This window comes from Equus quagga, chromosome 6, assembly GCF_021613505.1.
Source record: "Equus quagga isolate Etosha38 chromosome 6, UCLA_HA_Equagga_1.0, whole genome shotgun sequence".
NCBI lineage: Eukaryota > Metazoa > Chordata > Mammalia > Perissodactyla > Equidae > Equus > Equus quagga.
In genome coordinates this window covers 121,653,175-121,668,358 of record NC_060272.1, presented here as the reverse complement: position 1 = coordinate 121,668,358, position 15,184 = coordinate 121,653,175, and the positions used below count along the sequence as shown (strand labels likewise).

The 15,184-nt window shown below is 44.8% G+C and overlaps 1 protein-coding gene across 4 annotated transcripts in view; it reads right to left on the bottom strand.

Moving 5' to 3' along the window:
• Window positions 1-15,184, bottom strand: part of MTAP (methylthioadenosine phosphorylase) — a 31,705-nt gene that overhangs the window by 4,929 nt on the left and 11,592 nt on the right. For 3 of the 4 annotated variants that reach the window (XM_046664194.1, XM_046664196.1, XM_046664193.1), the window contains 3 exons: window positions 11,938-12,105; window positions 5,486-5,588; window positions 1,321-1,560 (listed from right to left, as the gene is read on the bottom strand). In XM_046664194.1, the coding sequence (XP_046520150.1) occupies window positions 1,321-1,560; window positions 5,486-5,588; window positions 11,938-12,105 (511 nt within the window). The remainder of the gene's footprint in view (window positions 1-1,320; window positions 1,561-5,485; window positions 5,589-11,937; window positions 12,106-15,184) is intronic. The other variant, XM_046664195.1, reaches the window with a different exon arrangement.

Sequence of the window (15,184 nt, the reverse complement as noted above, 5' to 3'; positions counted from 1 at the left end):
CATTGAATGCAGTCATAAAGCATCCAAGACATCTACCCTACATTTACTCTTTTCCTGTGACTGATATTTCATAAAGAATCGGACCTCTCTTTCCTCTTCTTTGTTCCTGCTCTTGGGCTCCACCCAAAACACCCTTTCTACTAACCTCCTCACATTCAAATCTAATCTAATCTAATCAAAAGGTTCAGCTCAAATCTCAAAAGTTTCCTTCTTCACAAACTTGTTTTTGGTCTCCCCACCCCCAACTCCATCCTAGCTCCCATCAGAGGACCACCCTCCTAGGAGCCAGCACTATTCCAGTTGCTCAGCATATATCATTTGGTTTAACTCTCCTAGTTACCCTGCAAGGTCAGAATTGCAACTAAACAACTCACACCCGTCACCCCCAAGCCCCGGCTCCATCCTAGAGAAGAGTAATGTGGTAAATAATGGGCCCAGTGTCCCAGGTAAATGGAACAACGGCAACATGAAGATGGGTTTAGGCAACACAAAAACCTTCCCCCCACGCCAGGCTGCACATCTGGTTTGAAGCACAGTGACACACATGGCTGGCTGAGATGATGCCATCTTGGACTCTGCCTTCCTTGTGGCATTTAACAGTATTTGCCTTCACGCCTTTCCACTTACACAGGGTTCAGTTTCTCTGCTTTTAACTGAAGTAGCTCTAACTGTATGCTTTCCAAACTCCCTGTGGCCAACTAAAGGGAAGCACCGTTAGCTCTGCAGAGGAGGAGACAAACGTCACCAGGCTGAGCAGAAAGCCAAGGCAGTAAGCAATCTGCTCTCACACTGGCTTGCATAACCTTTCCCCCGCCCCTCCCCAAAACCAAAGCATTAGCCCCTTAGGGACTTGTCTGTTTGCTGTCGTGTTCCTACACCAAGGATGGTATCCAGTCAGGGTAAGTTAAACAGACAGGTATGAATACAGAGTCCTCTTACCAGGAAGACGTAATAGGTTTCTCCCTTTGAAAACAAACATAATAAACAGCAGCACAGCATAAGGAAATTATCACCAAAAGACCCTTTATCCTTAAAATAAGGCCCAAGTCTCAATATGATCCCCAACATGCCTACAATGTACTGTTCACTGTTGACCCTTGGATAACAGTGTCTTTTTCTTCCCTATGAAGATCTTTGTTCTTAACTTCCAGTGGGAACTACAGAAAGTATGTGGCAATGTATGAAAAGCTGACTTTACAACCTGGTAGGACACTTTCTGGAACTAGTGCGAGAGAGACAAATAGTTAAGACACTCTCTTAATGGCTCTCATGGCACCTGGAAACCCAGGCCATACTCGTCCAGAAAAGAATTCCACCTACCTCTTCCTCATTCTCCTTCCAGCAATCATAATCTGTTGCCAAGGCGATGCTGGCATAGCAAATTCCAGCCTCCTTAGCAAGGACCGCCTCTGGAACTGTGGTCATGTTGATAACATCCGCCCCCCAGGCGCGGAACATGAAGCTTTCTGCCCGGGAGCTAAAACGAGGTCCCTCAATTGTGACCATTGTCCCTTTTGAGTGGCACCGGAGTCCTAGCTTCTTAGCATTCTCTAAGAGGACCTAGAAAAGAAACAACCACAAACTCAAAACGTACAAACACAAGTAGAGCTTAGTATTTTATTTTTTCCCTGATGTCTAACAAGTTAATTCTTAATTAAAGTCTTTTATGGTAAATGCCTAGGAGCTGCAGGTCCTCAGAGAGAACCTGGGAAATCACAGAAGGGTGCTTCCTAGACGCTCAGCCACTTACCTAACCCTGTTCCCGAGCCCCTCGCAGACAGCTCACAGCTACAAGAGCAAACAGCAAGCTTTTTCTATCCCCCAGGCATTTGTAGACATACTGGAATCTCAGTGACTTCTTAACAGCTTGAAGAGACTCAGCTGGGCTGTGAACGTGAACTTGGATCTGAGCTCTTCACCTCCAAGGCTGAGCTCAGGGGCCGCTGCTCACCCACATCTCAGAGAGACGCGCTGAGAACTGCTTGCCAGCACCTGAGAAATTACGCTCATTGCCCTTACAAAATCTGAAGACTTTTGTAAAAGCATTTCTTTGGTTAGAAAGTGATTTCTTCATAATCTCCTTTGTCTGCTGCCTCTCCAGGGACGTATGGTCAAAACAGAACGAGGCCGCACTGATTTTTTTCTTTCCAGGGATAAACTTACCTTGGCATCCCTTTAGTGGCAAGGCCACACAGGGGCTTTAGAAAAATTATTTAAAAGTTTGATCACTTTTTCCAGTGTCTGATTAATATTGCACGTCTAACTTTCGGGTTATTAATTTCATTTTTTCTTAGCCTGTGCTTCAACACTCTTCTTTAATTAAAAAAAATTAGTCTTTTAAACTTAACTGTTAACCTACTCAAGCACTGATGAAAATTCACTTAACTTTTGTATGACTTAGTTTTCTCATCTGTAAAAGGGGACTGATAATGTATAACTCAGAGATATTGTGAAAATTAAATAAGCTAAGGAATATACAGTACAGAACCGTGTCGGGCACAGCGTCAACACTATATAAATGCTAAACTGGTCTCCTAACGATTAACACCGGCAGCTTCTAAAATGTTTACCAAATAACTGGCAAAGGTTCCTGGGATACTACACATATAAAAAGGAGTGACTCAAAGTCAATCGAAGGCTGCAATCTAGGCCAAAGTCTCGCCTGCACATGTCTGAACCACATAAGCGAATTAACCTAGTTCCTTAAAAATAACTCATACTGTGCCATGGCATTGGGAGAAAGAATTTTAACAAGTGTCTTGGCAACTCCAAATTTAGAACCAAGACAAGTCACAGACAATGAACAGCTGATGCTACATCAGGCTGATTTATCCTACAGATGCTGAAAATAAGATTATGCTTAGTCACAACTTCTCCCCAAAGAGCACAGGTCATGCATTCAAGGGCCTAAACCACTCCTTCCTTCCCTGACCCCCGCCATTTTTTTTTCAAAATTAAGATACAACCAGCTCAGCCCTGAATGTTTTAAAGACACTAGATGTCTTTAAAAATCCCGAATAACGAAGCTGCATGTCTCGGCCACACTTCCGAGTGCTTCCAGAGATGTGTGAGGGAAGATCCCAACTACCGCGTGCCACTGGCCTGCGGCACCTAAGTCCGCCTATCACCCTGGGAGGTGGGTACCATGATGGGGAGGAGGAGCAGGTGGAGGCTGTGGATGTGGACCAGCCACAGACAGACCCTGGGGCGGTGCCACCTGAACCAGTACCTTGCACCCCTATGAGAACCGCTAATGTCATCCCAAGGGACCAGAAATACAAACCACAGGCTGAGACATCTCTGGGTCTGAGGCTAAGATGCTTTCACTTCCATGTCTTGAGTAATCATAATGGAACTTTTGAATGTATTGCCATCATCACAAATGCATATTAGCAATATTATATCACCAGGCTAAATATACTTAATGTACCAGAATTTTCAGACTTTGTTTCAGATGCTCTCCTAAAGTGACTAGAAGTGACACTGCTCTGGGAATAGGTAACACTTGCACACAGCTCAACATAAACAGTACAAAAGGATATTATTCTGTGACAAGTATTTCCTTCACCTGTGTCCTGGCAACCCCGTTCACCTCTCCAAGGGAAACCACTGTTACCAGTTTTTTGGTCAACTTTCCAGAAAGACGTATTTACATGCAAATATGTCCATATTAATCTCTTTATATATACACATATTTAACACAAATGGTAGGTACGGTACAACCACTGTGCATCTTGCTTGCCACCTGACAATTCAACTGACAGTCCTTCCTCATGAGTACATGAAGGATCACGTGAATGGTGACAGAGAAAGTGGGTTGCACCACCTACTCTTCACATTTTTGGACAATATTTAAAAATCTCTTTTACAGTACAGAAGAATAAAGGAATATTCTAGAGGCTTACTTTTCATATTTTCTTAAACCTCCTTCCCCAGCACTCTTTAGTTTTTACATGGGGGTCCTTGGCTTGGCTAGACTAATAATAGCTGAATTCATTCGGTCTCAAGGGAGGTCAAACTGTACTACTGGAATTCACATTTACATAGGCTCAGCATACAGCACAAGCACTCCCTCCGCCACCTCTACTCCTAGTGACATAGATCACTATTTTCTGCCTGAGACCAGATCTCAGATCTCATATTAACATGCATTTTCTCTCCCTAGTCCATTTCTTACCAAGCTGCCCCCATTTTGAAATGGACGAGAATTTTATATCCATCTAATTTCCCCTGGAGAGCAGATTTATTACGTGGACAGATCAGTGTTTCAGGGGGAAGGCCAGCAGCACATCCTGATGCGTTCTGTTGATAACCACCCAGAAACACATACATCTAAATACATACATTCACACAAACTGAACCTGCCATTTTTTTCAAACAAGTAAAACATTTACTTTCACAGAAGTTAGAGAAGGTACACACAGTGGTCTATCTGAAACGGCCCCACAACCCCTGGCTTTGGATTCCAGATTTTTGTTGGAGACCAGAGTGAGGTGCCCTGCTGTGAACTAGAAGGAAACCAGTGGCACAGGATTACGCAGGCTAAACAGAAAAGCTAAACTAAACCTACTTTCCATAGGCAGGTGATAAGATTATCTGAATGATGAACATGTTTAGGTATTTATATTCTCTAAGCTAATTTATAAAGCACATTTGACCAGGCAGTTTTCCTCTGACAATACTTCTGATCTGTTGGGTCCCACCTGACTGATAATCTGGGATTATCAGACAAGCACCATTATGGACCGAGTGACGGACGCTGAGTCGTGGTACCATTTTCATCCTCTGAGAGCTGAGGCTGCGCTTCCACCCCTTCCACCACCACTGGCCTTTGTAGGGCCGCCCCTCTGTCGGAGCTTTTACTATAATCCCGGAGGGGAGACTGGACAGTAATGGCCGAACTCAGCTCAAAGCAAATGATGCCAATCTGACAATTTACAGATTATCAATAGTAATTTAATTCATAAAAGAAGTAACCAGTCATTGGCTATCTCATAACTGACAGAAACTGTTCCAAGCATTTTGTAAGTATTAACTCTTTTCTCTCTCAGTCCTATAAGGTACATGTTATCATCACCTTCATTTTACAAATGAGGAAACTTAAGCCCAGAGGCATTAAGTAACTTGTCCAATGACACACAGCTATTACGCTGAAGAGTAGACATTTAACCCCAAGTAATCTAGTTCCAGACTGGATACTCTTGACTAATATGCTATCATATAACAAATTATTTAGAAAGTATCCTGACAGGAAAATCTAAACTTATAAAAAAAGCAGGTTGCAACTTTGAGGGAGTTAGCTTACAAATGATTGAGAGTAGCAGAGGCATTATTAGCAAAGGGAAACAGCTCTTCATTAAACCTTGCATGAGAAACAAATTTGAGGGGGAAAAGAGACCACATGCTTAGCCAATTCATCTAACTCTAGATGCCACCCCAAGCCCTTATGATTTATTGTGGTGCACCTTCCACAAAGTCTACACACCTCTCTCGTTTTGGGGCAGAACGGGTCAGCCGCTGGAATATGGCACACTCCTCTGGCACAGGGGGAGCTTCCATCATAGAAGGTCTGAGGTCTCTTGGTGGTCCTACAGAGCAAAGTGAAAGGTTTCTGGGTTTTCTTAAAGCCATCTCCCATCCTCTGGGGGCTGGTGAATCAACTGCATCCAGGCCAAGCTGTCGGTCCTCACTCCAGAATCAACAGCTCTGAACAAGTTGAAGACAACAGTAAGAAAAGCAGCTCCGAGATGGTATTCAGCTTGTCTGGCTCTGGGTCGATGGCTACATGCTTTCCAATGGGAATTAAAATGTCTGTGGTCTGGCGGCTGTAATGCGATAACCACACTGGACTGTAGGGACAAATCATCTGCGGGCTCAGGAGGGCAGGTGACGCACTTCAGAAGTCAATAGGAAACTTTCAATCATCGCAGATGTAGAGGCTTGTACAGTGAACGCCATATATACCCATCACCTAGACTCAGCAATTTCCAAAACTTTGTCAAACTTGCTTCATCTGTTAGATTTCCAGGGTTGCAAAACCAAACATCGTCATTTTATCCCTACCTCAGATCCACCAAAATATGTGCATTATTTTCCACTGAAATGTCATTATCACATCTGATAGAAATAACATCAATTCCCCAGCATCACATAATACTAAGGCCATATGCAAATTTCCCTGATGGCCTCAAAAATGTCTTTTTCTAACAGTTGCACTGACAATTTCAGGTCATGTCTCTAAATTGAGAGTAATTCCTCCCCTCCACCCCGTCTTCTTTTTTCATGCCTTTGACCCATTGAAGAAAGCAGCCGTTTGCCCTGCTCCACATTTGGGAATCTGTCTCTTTGCTGCCCTGTTTGGCTTGTTCCTCTCCCTGCCATACTTCGTTCTATAGTCTCTTAGTTCAGTTTCTTTGATAAAACATTTTCAAACCCACAAAAGAGAGGCTATAATTAACCCAGTGCCAAGTCACCCAGCAATTTCTCACCCGAAGTTTTCAGAATAGGCCACTTTCTACATCCATTATATTGTTCTAAACTTAAACTCATGAGTAACACAGGAAAAAGTCCTCCGTGCTCTGCAGGAATGAAAACCCAGTCCCTGTGCTTCCCAACCCTTGGGCTTACGTGTCTTTTTTTTTTTTTTTTCATTAAAGACTGGCACCTGAGCTAAAATCTGTTGCCAATCTTCCTTTTCTTTTCTTCATCTTCTTCTCCCCAAAGCCCCCCAGGACATGGTTGTACATTATAGTTGTAGGGCTTTCTGGCTCTGCCATTGGGACGCTGCCTCAGCATGGCTCGATGAGCAGTGCTAGGTCTGCGCCCAGGATCCGAATGGGGGAAACCCTGGGCCACGGAAGCAAAGCGCACGAATTTAATTACTTGGCTGTGGGGCCGGCCCCTGTCACATGTATCCTAAGGGAAATGCTAAGTTAACCCCAAAGCAGTTCCAATGGGATTAAGAACATTGGAATGACTGTTCCAGCCTGGATAAACAGGCTTTTCTCTTTTTGTAAAACTGACCAACCAAGTGCCACGTACTCCAGGCTCTGGCTCGCTTTCACCCTTCAATGAGTCAAGTATTAGCAACATCCCCATTTACACCCATGTTTAAATATGAAACAGGGCTGCAGAAACCTCAAGCCGCTACATTCCAATAGACTTTGATGTGATAACATCTCCATCTTATAAGTCAAATGTGGGAGTTCGGGTGAGAAACTACTTCTCTCAAGAGGGTAGACATCAGAACTCTTAGGAATCAATCCAATCCCTCATTTAGCAGATGAGAGACTAAGCGACAAAGGAATTTGGGGGCAGAGCCAGGAAGCCATTGTGGACGTCCTCACTTCCAAGCTGGGGCTTCCTCCACTGCATTCCTCAAGCAGAACCTAACCCGGGCCTCAGGCACAACCGGCCAACATGTCAACAGCATTTTGCAGAAAACACTTGGCATTAGGATCTACACCTGCTTTCTTTATCTTAATTTTTTGGTCATATTTTTTCTCATTGTAAAAATAACACAAAACCTTTATCTACAAAAAATTCCTGATAAAGGGAATTATTAAAAAGTAAGAATCTTATTCTTGTCCTTACAGATGATGTTAGCTAGCCTCACCTTGAGATATTTCTGATAGTGACAGAAGCAGTTTGAGAGCTCTTACTAGTCCCTACTATTTTTCTCTTGGTAAGGAAGGTTGGCCCTGAGCTACCATCTGTTGCAAATCTTCCTCTTTTTGCTTGAGGAAGATTATTGCTGAGCTAACATCTCTGCTAATCTTCCTCTGTTTCAGATGTGGGATGCCACCACAGCATGGCGTGATGAGTGGTGTGTAGGTCCACATCCAGGATCCAAACCTGGGGCCACCACCGCGGAGCATGCGAACTTAACCACTACGCCACTGGGCCGGCCCCCACATCATTTTCTTTAACTTAATATAATGTGGGCGTCGTCCCAATCAGGTCACAGATCTAGTTGTTCCTTTCAATACATGCATAATAAATATGGTGAATTGAATTCCTTTCAATGATAATCATCAGGAATGATATTGAAGAGGAGAAAGGTCACGTGTGGAAATGGCTGGAATCCCCTGCCCATGTGTGCCTTGCACGACATGGACAGTTACTGGTGTGGGGTGAAAGAAATGCCATACAGTCAGTCCTCTCACACAGACAAATGACTCCCTACAAGTATCTGACAGTAACTGGGTTCAACAATGCAGGGTGTGTGCAAGGAAGGAAAACAGGAGTAGACAACAATGTGCCTCATGCTGTGAAAAAGCAGCTGGTGGGAAAACAGGCGTCTTGCTCCTGCTGCAAAATTCTCATCAGAAATCACTTGTACGCTCCACTGTGCACTGCATCACTAAGGTCAGGCTCTAAGAATGGGGTGGGTATCTGATGTGAGAGACGGTCACACCTTCCAGCTGCAAGGCTGAAAAGCAAAAACAAAACAGAAGCCAAGTGACTGCAATGTCCTGCTTCTAACTTTCCCAAGTCTTGCCTCAGAATTGGGTGAGGCTTCCCCGGGGCCCTCACCATCCTACAGGCAGGGACGTGCTTCCTCAGAGCCCTTTGCAGAAAGAAGAGTCACCAGTGGGAGAGGAGGTAACAGCAACCACCCAGCACATAAGGAGACAGGCGGCTCTCCCAGCTGCTCCCTGGATGGCGGGAAATAGTCAGGCATGGAAGACCAGAAGGCACGAGATGGAACCAGGTATACAACCCAAGAGAATAACAACCTAAAAGGCCTTACTGGATCCGAGAGCAGCTCAGCTTTCAGAATGCTGGCTCCATTTCACGTGGCAAAGCTAAGGCTGGGGAGGGAAATCGACTTTGACTCCCTTATGAGGTCTTTCTTTCTCCCCCACTCACCGTCTTGCTTCACTTCCCCACAGGTGACACTGTGAGTGCCAGGTGTACCCTGCACACACAAGGGTTTGTACCACAGGAGAAGAAACCCCAAGTTATGAATCTTGCAGTGTGTCCCTTATGAGATCCTTTTCAAGTATAAATAGTCCACAAGAATAGGACAGACGAAAGGGCAGACAAATTCTTTCCCAAGTTCACATGGACCGTAGAATGACTGTCAAGAAGTAGAACAAGTCCCATTCTTAACCACGTTTCAACATCAGTTGCCAAATGCCTTGTGACAATGGGGACGTCCACCAAGGCAGAAGAAACAGATTAATTAAACCCATTACAGCAGGAGGTGTACGTCACTGAAGAAACTCACTGTGGACGATCCTCCAGCACGTTCTTGATAGGAATTGTATTTTTAATTTCTGGTTTATGAACACCACCGCACATGGAGCCCAGGACCCAGGGCGAGGGAAGTCAAGAAACCTGTCACTGTGCAATGAGAAGGGGACAGTGACAAAAGCGGCACATGCTTTTGGTGTTCAAATTCTAGATCAAGATCCATTTTGCTTTCCACAGCTGCTCTAATCATAAATGAAAGAAGGTTATTTTCACTTTAAATATAAACCAAGGCATTTCCTTGCACATCTGAGAAACAGATGCCAGGACTGACTGCACACACCCGGAAGTACCTGGAACTGCGCCCTCCCCACCTGTCTGCTGTCCCGCTCTCTCCAGGTCAGTCACACCCAGGATCCCCCTGTCCTCGGCCAGGCTTTCAACTTTTCACAGGACAGAAAGTGGCATGAAAGAAAAAAATGATTTTCAGAAGAGAATGATCTCATTCTTGTAAGAGACCTTTCCAGCCTGTCAGACTCCTTCAAGGGTATACTTCATTTTTAGAATAGAAATCTAATGTTTTTTAAAACAATCATAAAAATCAGAGCCCTTGTCACTCTGAATCTTAACAACCTCTAAGGCATGCTCGGCATGGCTCACATACCCAGTTGGTGTCCTTTCCCTTGTGCTGGGCACCGAGGGCGGAGAAAGGGACAGGTTTTAGTTCTGCCATCTATTAAATAATAAGAGCCATATTTCATTCCGATTCTTTATCAAAGATTTCTGGCAGAGAGATTAGAACAATCCCTCTAGCATTTGAAGACCACTTTCGGACAAGGAATTTTTCCTAAGATGATGCTGGCAGTTACAGCGACAGGCAGATGTGTGTTTCTAGATCCGTGGCTGGAGAAGAATCCAGGAGTAGTGCAGAGAAGAGGGGGCAGAAATACATTGCAGTTCAACCCCTCATTCTGAAGAGGGGACCGAGGCCCACACAGGTCAAGGGACTTGCCTGAGGCCAAACAGGCCCAGGACAAAACCTCCTGATCCAGTGCCCTTGCCCCGTGGTCGTAACCCCCTGGGCGGCTTGGCAGACCACTGCAATTCTATCAGACACGCTGCAGCCGTGGGGATGGCTGGGTCCTCAGGCTACAAACTGCACAGCCTCCGGAGCTCAGCATCCCGGGCCTGGTGAGGGCACCAAGAGCAGGGACCTGGCGCCCACTTCCACACACCGAGACATACTTTGTTCAAAAATGCACCATCAGTACACTGCATGTTGGGCACTACTCAAAGGCAAAAAGCTGATTCTCCTCTCGCCTGAGCCATTCAACATACTCACGGTGAATCACGTACATGCCCAAGCCTGGTTAACTGCAAAACACGCGGCTCAACCAGTGGCAGTCTCATTTAGAAGACACTGTCCAATGGCAATAGGACATGAGACACGTACGTAATTTTAAATTTTCTAGCGGCCCACATAAAAAAGTATGAGAAACAAGTAAAACTAGCTTTAATATCTCATCTAACCTAATACATCCAAAATGTTATCATTGCAATATGTAACCAACAGAAAATTTGAGATTACATTCTAAATGGTATTCCCTTAGGGATCCTCCTTTTACAGATCTTTTCTTCTGTTGTTACCAAATGATGTTAACCACTGGACCCCTCTGCCCAACATGTCCACGCTCACAACAACGGCACCCATTTATCAGGCAGGTAATATACGCTAGATCCCAGAAAGGCACTTGCTAGAGACAGTGAACTCCCCACGCAAGACAAAGGAGGCAGCTTATCCACACAGCACATGAAAGAAAACAGAAGCCTCAGGATTTGAAGGTCACACAGCTACGAAGTGCCAAGACAGAATGAATCCCGATCTGAGGGCAACACCCGTGGTCCTTCTAGTCAACATCTTTCTGCCTCAACCGCTTTCTTGAAAGCGCCAGCGCGTGAACTGTCTTCATTTACTACACGTGAGAAAGATCCAGGAAATGCAACAGTGTATAGTTATACCACATAAGTAACGAATTAATCCCAGGCTTAGGACCCAATCAGATTTTCTTTCCAGCATCATCTATAATACTTTATAAATCCGGATCATTCTGAATGTGGAGTTCTGTACTCTGCTTTATTAAACAACCATATAGCAACCATTTTCTTAAGTCGTTACCTCCAAACGCTCGCACTTTGACAGCCAGAGAGATTTTCAAGAACTCCAGGCTGTCTCTCCTTTGGAATGATCATATTCATTCAATCACTCAAAAAATAATGACTGAGTAACCAGAGGCTCTGGCACGGGTGTTAGGGTCAAAGTGGCGATCAGGACAGGGAAAGTCTTTGCCTCCACGTGGCTTATATTCTAGAGGGGAAGGTGGATAACATGTATATAGTGTCAAGGGCTAACAAATAATCGGAAAATGATAGGTGAGGGGTTGTGATGCTTTTGGTATACCCCATTATTTATTAGGTTGGACCACCTGAAACTGCTGATATTCAACTATTTCTTGACATACAGAACGGGCAACTTCATACAGTTCAACCAGAGTTTCATTTCATCAGACAACAATCAAGGATGCTTCTTGATTCTTATTTTATTCTGTGTATGTTAAAAACCCCCACAATAAGAAGCTTAAAGCAGATCTCTGGGTCTGCCCCCTCCCCCAGGGGCCCACACATCGCCCATCGGAGCTGGGGATGCTCTTCCAAGAGCCTCAAGCCTCTCAGATGACTGCTCACCTGTCGATGAACTGGTCGATAATGACAATGTCTCCGGGCCGAATCTCCTCCCTCAAGGAACCGCAGGCTGTGGTGACGATGACGTGTGTGCAGCCTTCCTCCTTCAGAGCCCAGATGTTCGCCCGGTAGTTGACTTTTGAGGGCATGATGGTATGCTGCCTCCCGTGCCTGTGGGAGGGACAGTAAATATGGTAGGGAGTGAGAGGGCATTTTAACACTGTTAGAGAAGAAAACTAACCTACAGCAGTGCCTTCCGGCCCTTCAACCAAAGCACTTCCACTGGCAGAGGAAGAATTAGAAGGTCTGGCAATGACTAGTCCATTCTGAGTAGAAACTACTCGGTCTTAGGCGCACGCCAGCTGTACATTCTACGGATTTATTTTCCTGTCAAGAGTAGGTAACAACTTAATCAGAATTCACTTTCCAGGAAGATGTGCTGTGTCTGTCCTGGGGGGCACCAAACACCCCAGAATCTGGGGCATCTGGCCTTACACGAGCCATGAAACAGAACAAGACGTGCCACTGAAGAAAGATGCAAAACAGAAACAGAAACTCAAGTTTCCAGCTGAATCTCTCCATTCCTTTCTGTCTGATCACCTACCTAAGTTAATGATTCATTTAAAACATTAGAGTCCCCAGTTGTTTATGAGGACATTAGAAGGTTTTGTCGAAAAGCCGATCACCTCACGTGTGACCACTGTTATGGGCTGAACTGTGTCCCCCCAAACTCCTACGGTGAAGTCCTGAACCCCAGTGCATCAGAATGTGACTGTATTCGGAGACAGGGTCTTGAAAGAGGTAATTAAGTTAAAATGAGCTTATTAGGGTGAGCCCCACCCCAACACCAATGGTGTCTTCAGAAGAGGAGGAAATCTGGACACACACACAGAGGGAAGGACACGTGGAGACGCAGGGAGAAGATGGCCATCTGCAAGCCAAAGAGGCAGGCCTGGAACACATCTTCGCTCCGGCCCTCAGAAGGATGCAGGCCTGCTGACACCTTCGTCGTGGGCTTCCGGCCTCCAGAACTGTGAGGACACAACTTCTTTCCACCCAGCCTGTGCTCCTTTGTAACGGCAGCTTCGGAAAAGCCAATGAAACCACCAACGATTCCTGTCACACTTCAAATAAAATCCAAACATCCTACACCCATGGCCCTCACGCCATGTGGGCACCAGTCTACTAACGCCACCTCGGCCCGTTTTTATCCCTTCCTGTCCCAACTCAGCTCACTGGCTTCTCGCTGCTCATCCACGCTCATTCCTGCTCAGGCCTCGTCAGGTCACAGCTCCAGTGTCACCTCCTCAGAGAAGCGCTTTCCATGACCACTGCGTCTAAGTCACACCACTATCCCATGACCTTGTTTTTCTTTCTAGCATCCATCAGCAACTGAAACTTTTCCTTTTCAGTGTCCGTCTTTCCCACTAGAATCAGCCCCGAGAGGGCGAAGCCCCTGTCTGTCTCCTTGCTGGTACCTCGAACAGGACCTGCCATGTGTAGCTCAATTTTCTGGACAAAGAAATGTGTTTGGTGGCAATTCTTTGAGCACTTAAACACGCACACGTACACCCAGAGCATCAGTAAACAGGCAGTAAAGGGAACCCAATTTCTAAGATTATTTCTAAAATTCACACGTGTCAGATGGTTACTCACAAGCAGTATTTCACATGGAGAGCTAAAATTATTCTTGGCTGCTTCACAAACTACAAATATCACACATGCTGTTCTAGCACAGAAAGGCCACGTGTCAAGAGCCCAGCGTCCTTCACATGTGATAACACTGAGACAGGCTTTCAAGGAAGTAACTGAACACACAAAAATCTCACTGTGTACAATGCTGATTAAAAGCGTGGGCTTTGGAGTAACAGTGCCTGGGTTCAAACCCCAGCTCTGCCACCTACTAGCCGTGTGACCTCATCAAAGCCACTCAGCTCTCTTGGCTCAATTTTTTTTTCATCTGTAAAACGCGTTATAAAAATACCTGCACCACAGGGTCGTTATTAAATACCCCTTGTATAATCCCATGGATGTGTTTTAAAAGAAACTTTAATGTTTTTTCTGGTCACTGACAACAGAATTATTAAAAACATTAACATAATTTGTACATAATTTCAGACAAGTGTAATGATCAGGGTTTTACCCCAAGTTCACAGATGTCCTCTCAGAAGCTGGAGGCCCAGGAACGGCCAGAAAGCACATGTATTTTTCTAAGTCTAGGCTCCAAAACTCAGATTAGATTTTGAAAACATTCAAGGATCAAAAGAACCACTGTGTTAAAGGCTCAAACAGTTCACGGGGCAACACGCTTCCGTCCAGACGGCAGGAGTATCACACTCTCCTCATGGGGCCAGGGCCACCCCACCAACTGTTCTCTCATAGAGCCTGGAAAAAATTAAGTGACTCTCCAGCAATGACCACAGACCAACAAAGAAGGTTGCCTGAAACCGACTCCATGTGACCATCTGAAACTAAAATTCACTTTTACGGCATTCAGCTGAGCTTTTTGTTTTTCTTGAGGTCATCCTGGCCTCTAACACTGTGTAAACTTCAGGTGTACATGATTATATATCAGTTTCTGGATAGACTGCATTGTGCTCACCAACAATAGCCCAATTTTTATCCATCACTATACATATCAGCCCCTTTATCCCTTTCTCCCTCCTCCCACTCCCTTCCCCTCTGGTAAGCACTAATCTATTCTCTTTTTCCATGTGTTTATCTTCCACATGAGAGAAATCATATGGTCTTTGTCTTTCTCTGTCTCGCTTATTTTGCTTAGCATAATACCCTCAAGGTCCATCCATGTGGTCACAAATGGCATGATTTTGTCTTTTTTATGGCTGAGTAGTATTCCATTGTATATATACACTACATCTTTATCCATTCATCAGTTTCTGGGGACTTGGGTTGTTTCCGCATCTTGGCTATTGTGAATAATGCTGCAATGAACATGGGAGTGCATGAATCTCTCTGAATTGTTGATTTCGTGTTCTCTGGATAAATATCCAGTAGTGGGATGGCTGGTTCACATGGTATTTCTATTTTTAATTTTTTGAGAATCTCTATACTGTTTCCCATAGTGGCTGCAACAGTCTGCATTCCCACTAGCAGTGTATAAGTGTTCCATTCTCTCCACAAACTCTCCAACATTTATTACTTTTTGTCAATTCTAGCCATTCTGGCGGGTGTAAGGTGAAATCTCCTTGTAGTTTTGATTTGCATTTCCCTAATAATTAGTGATGTTGAA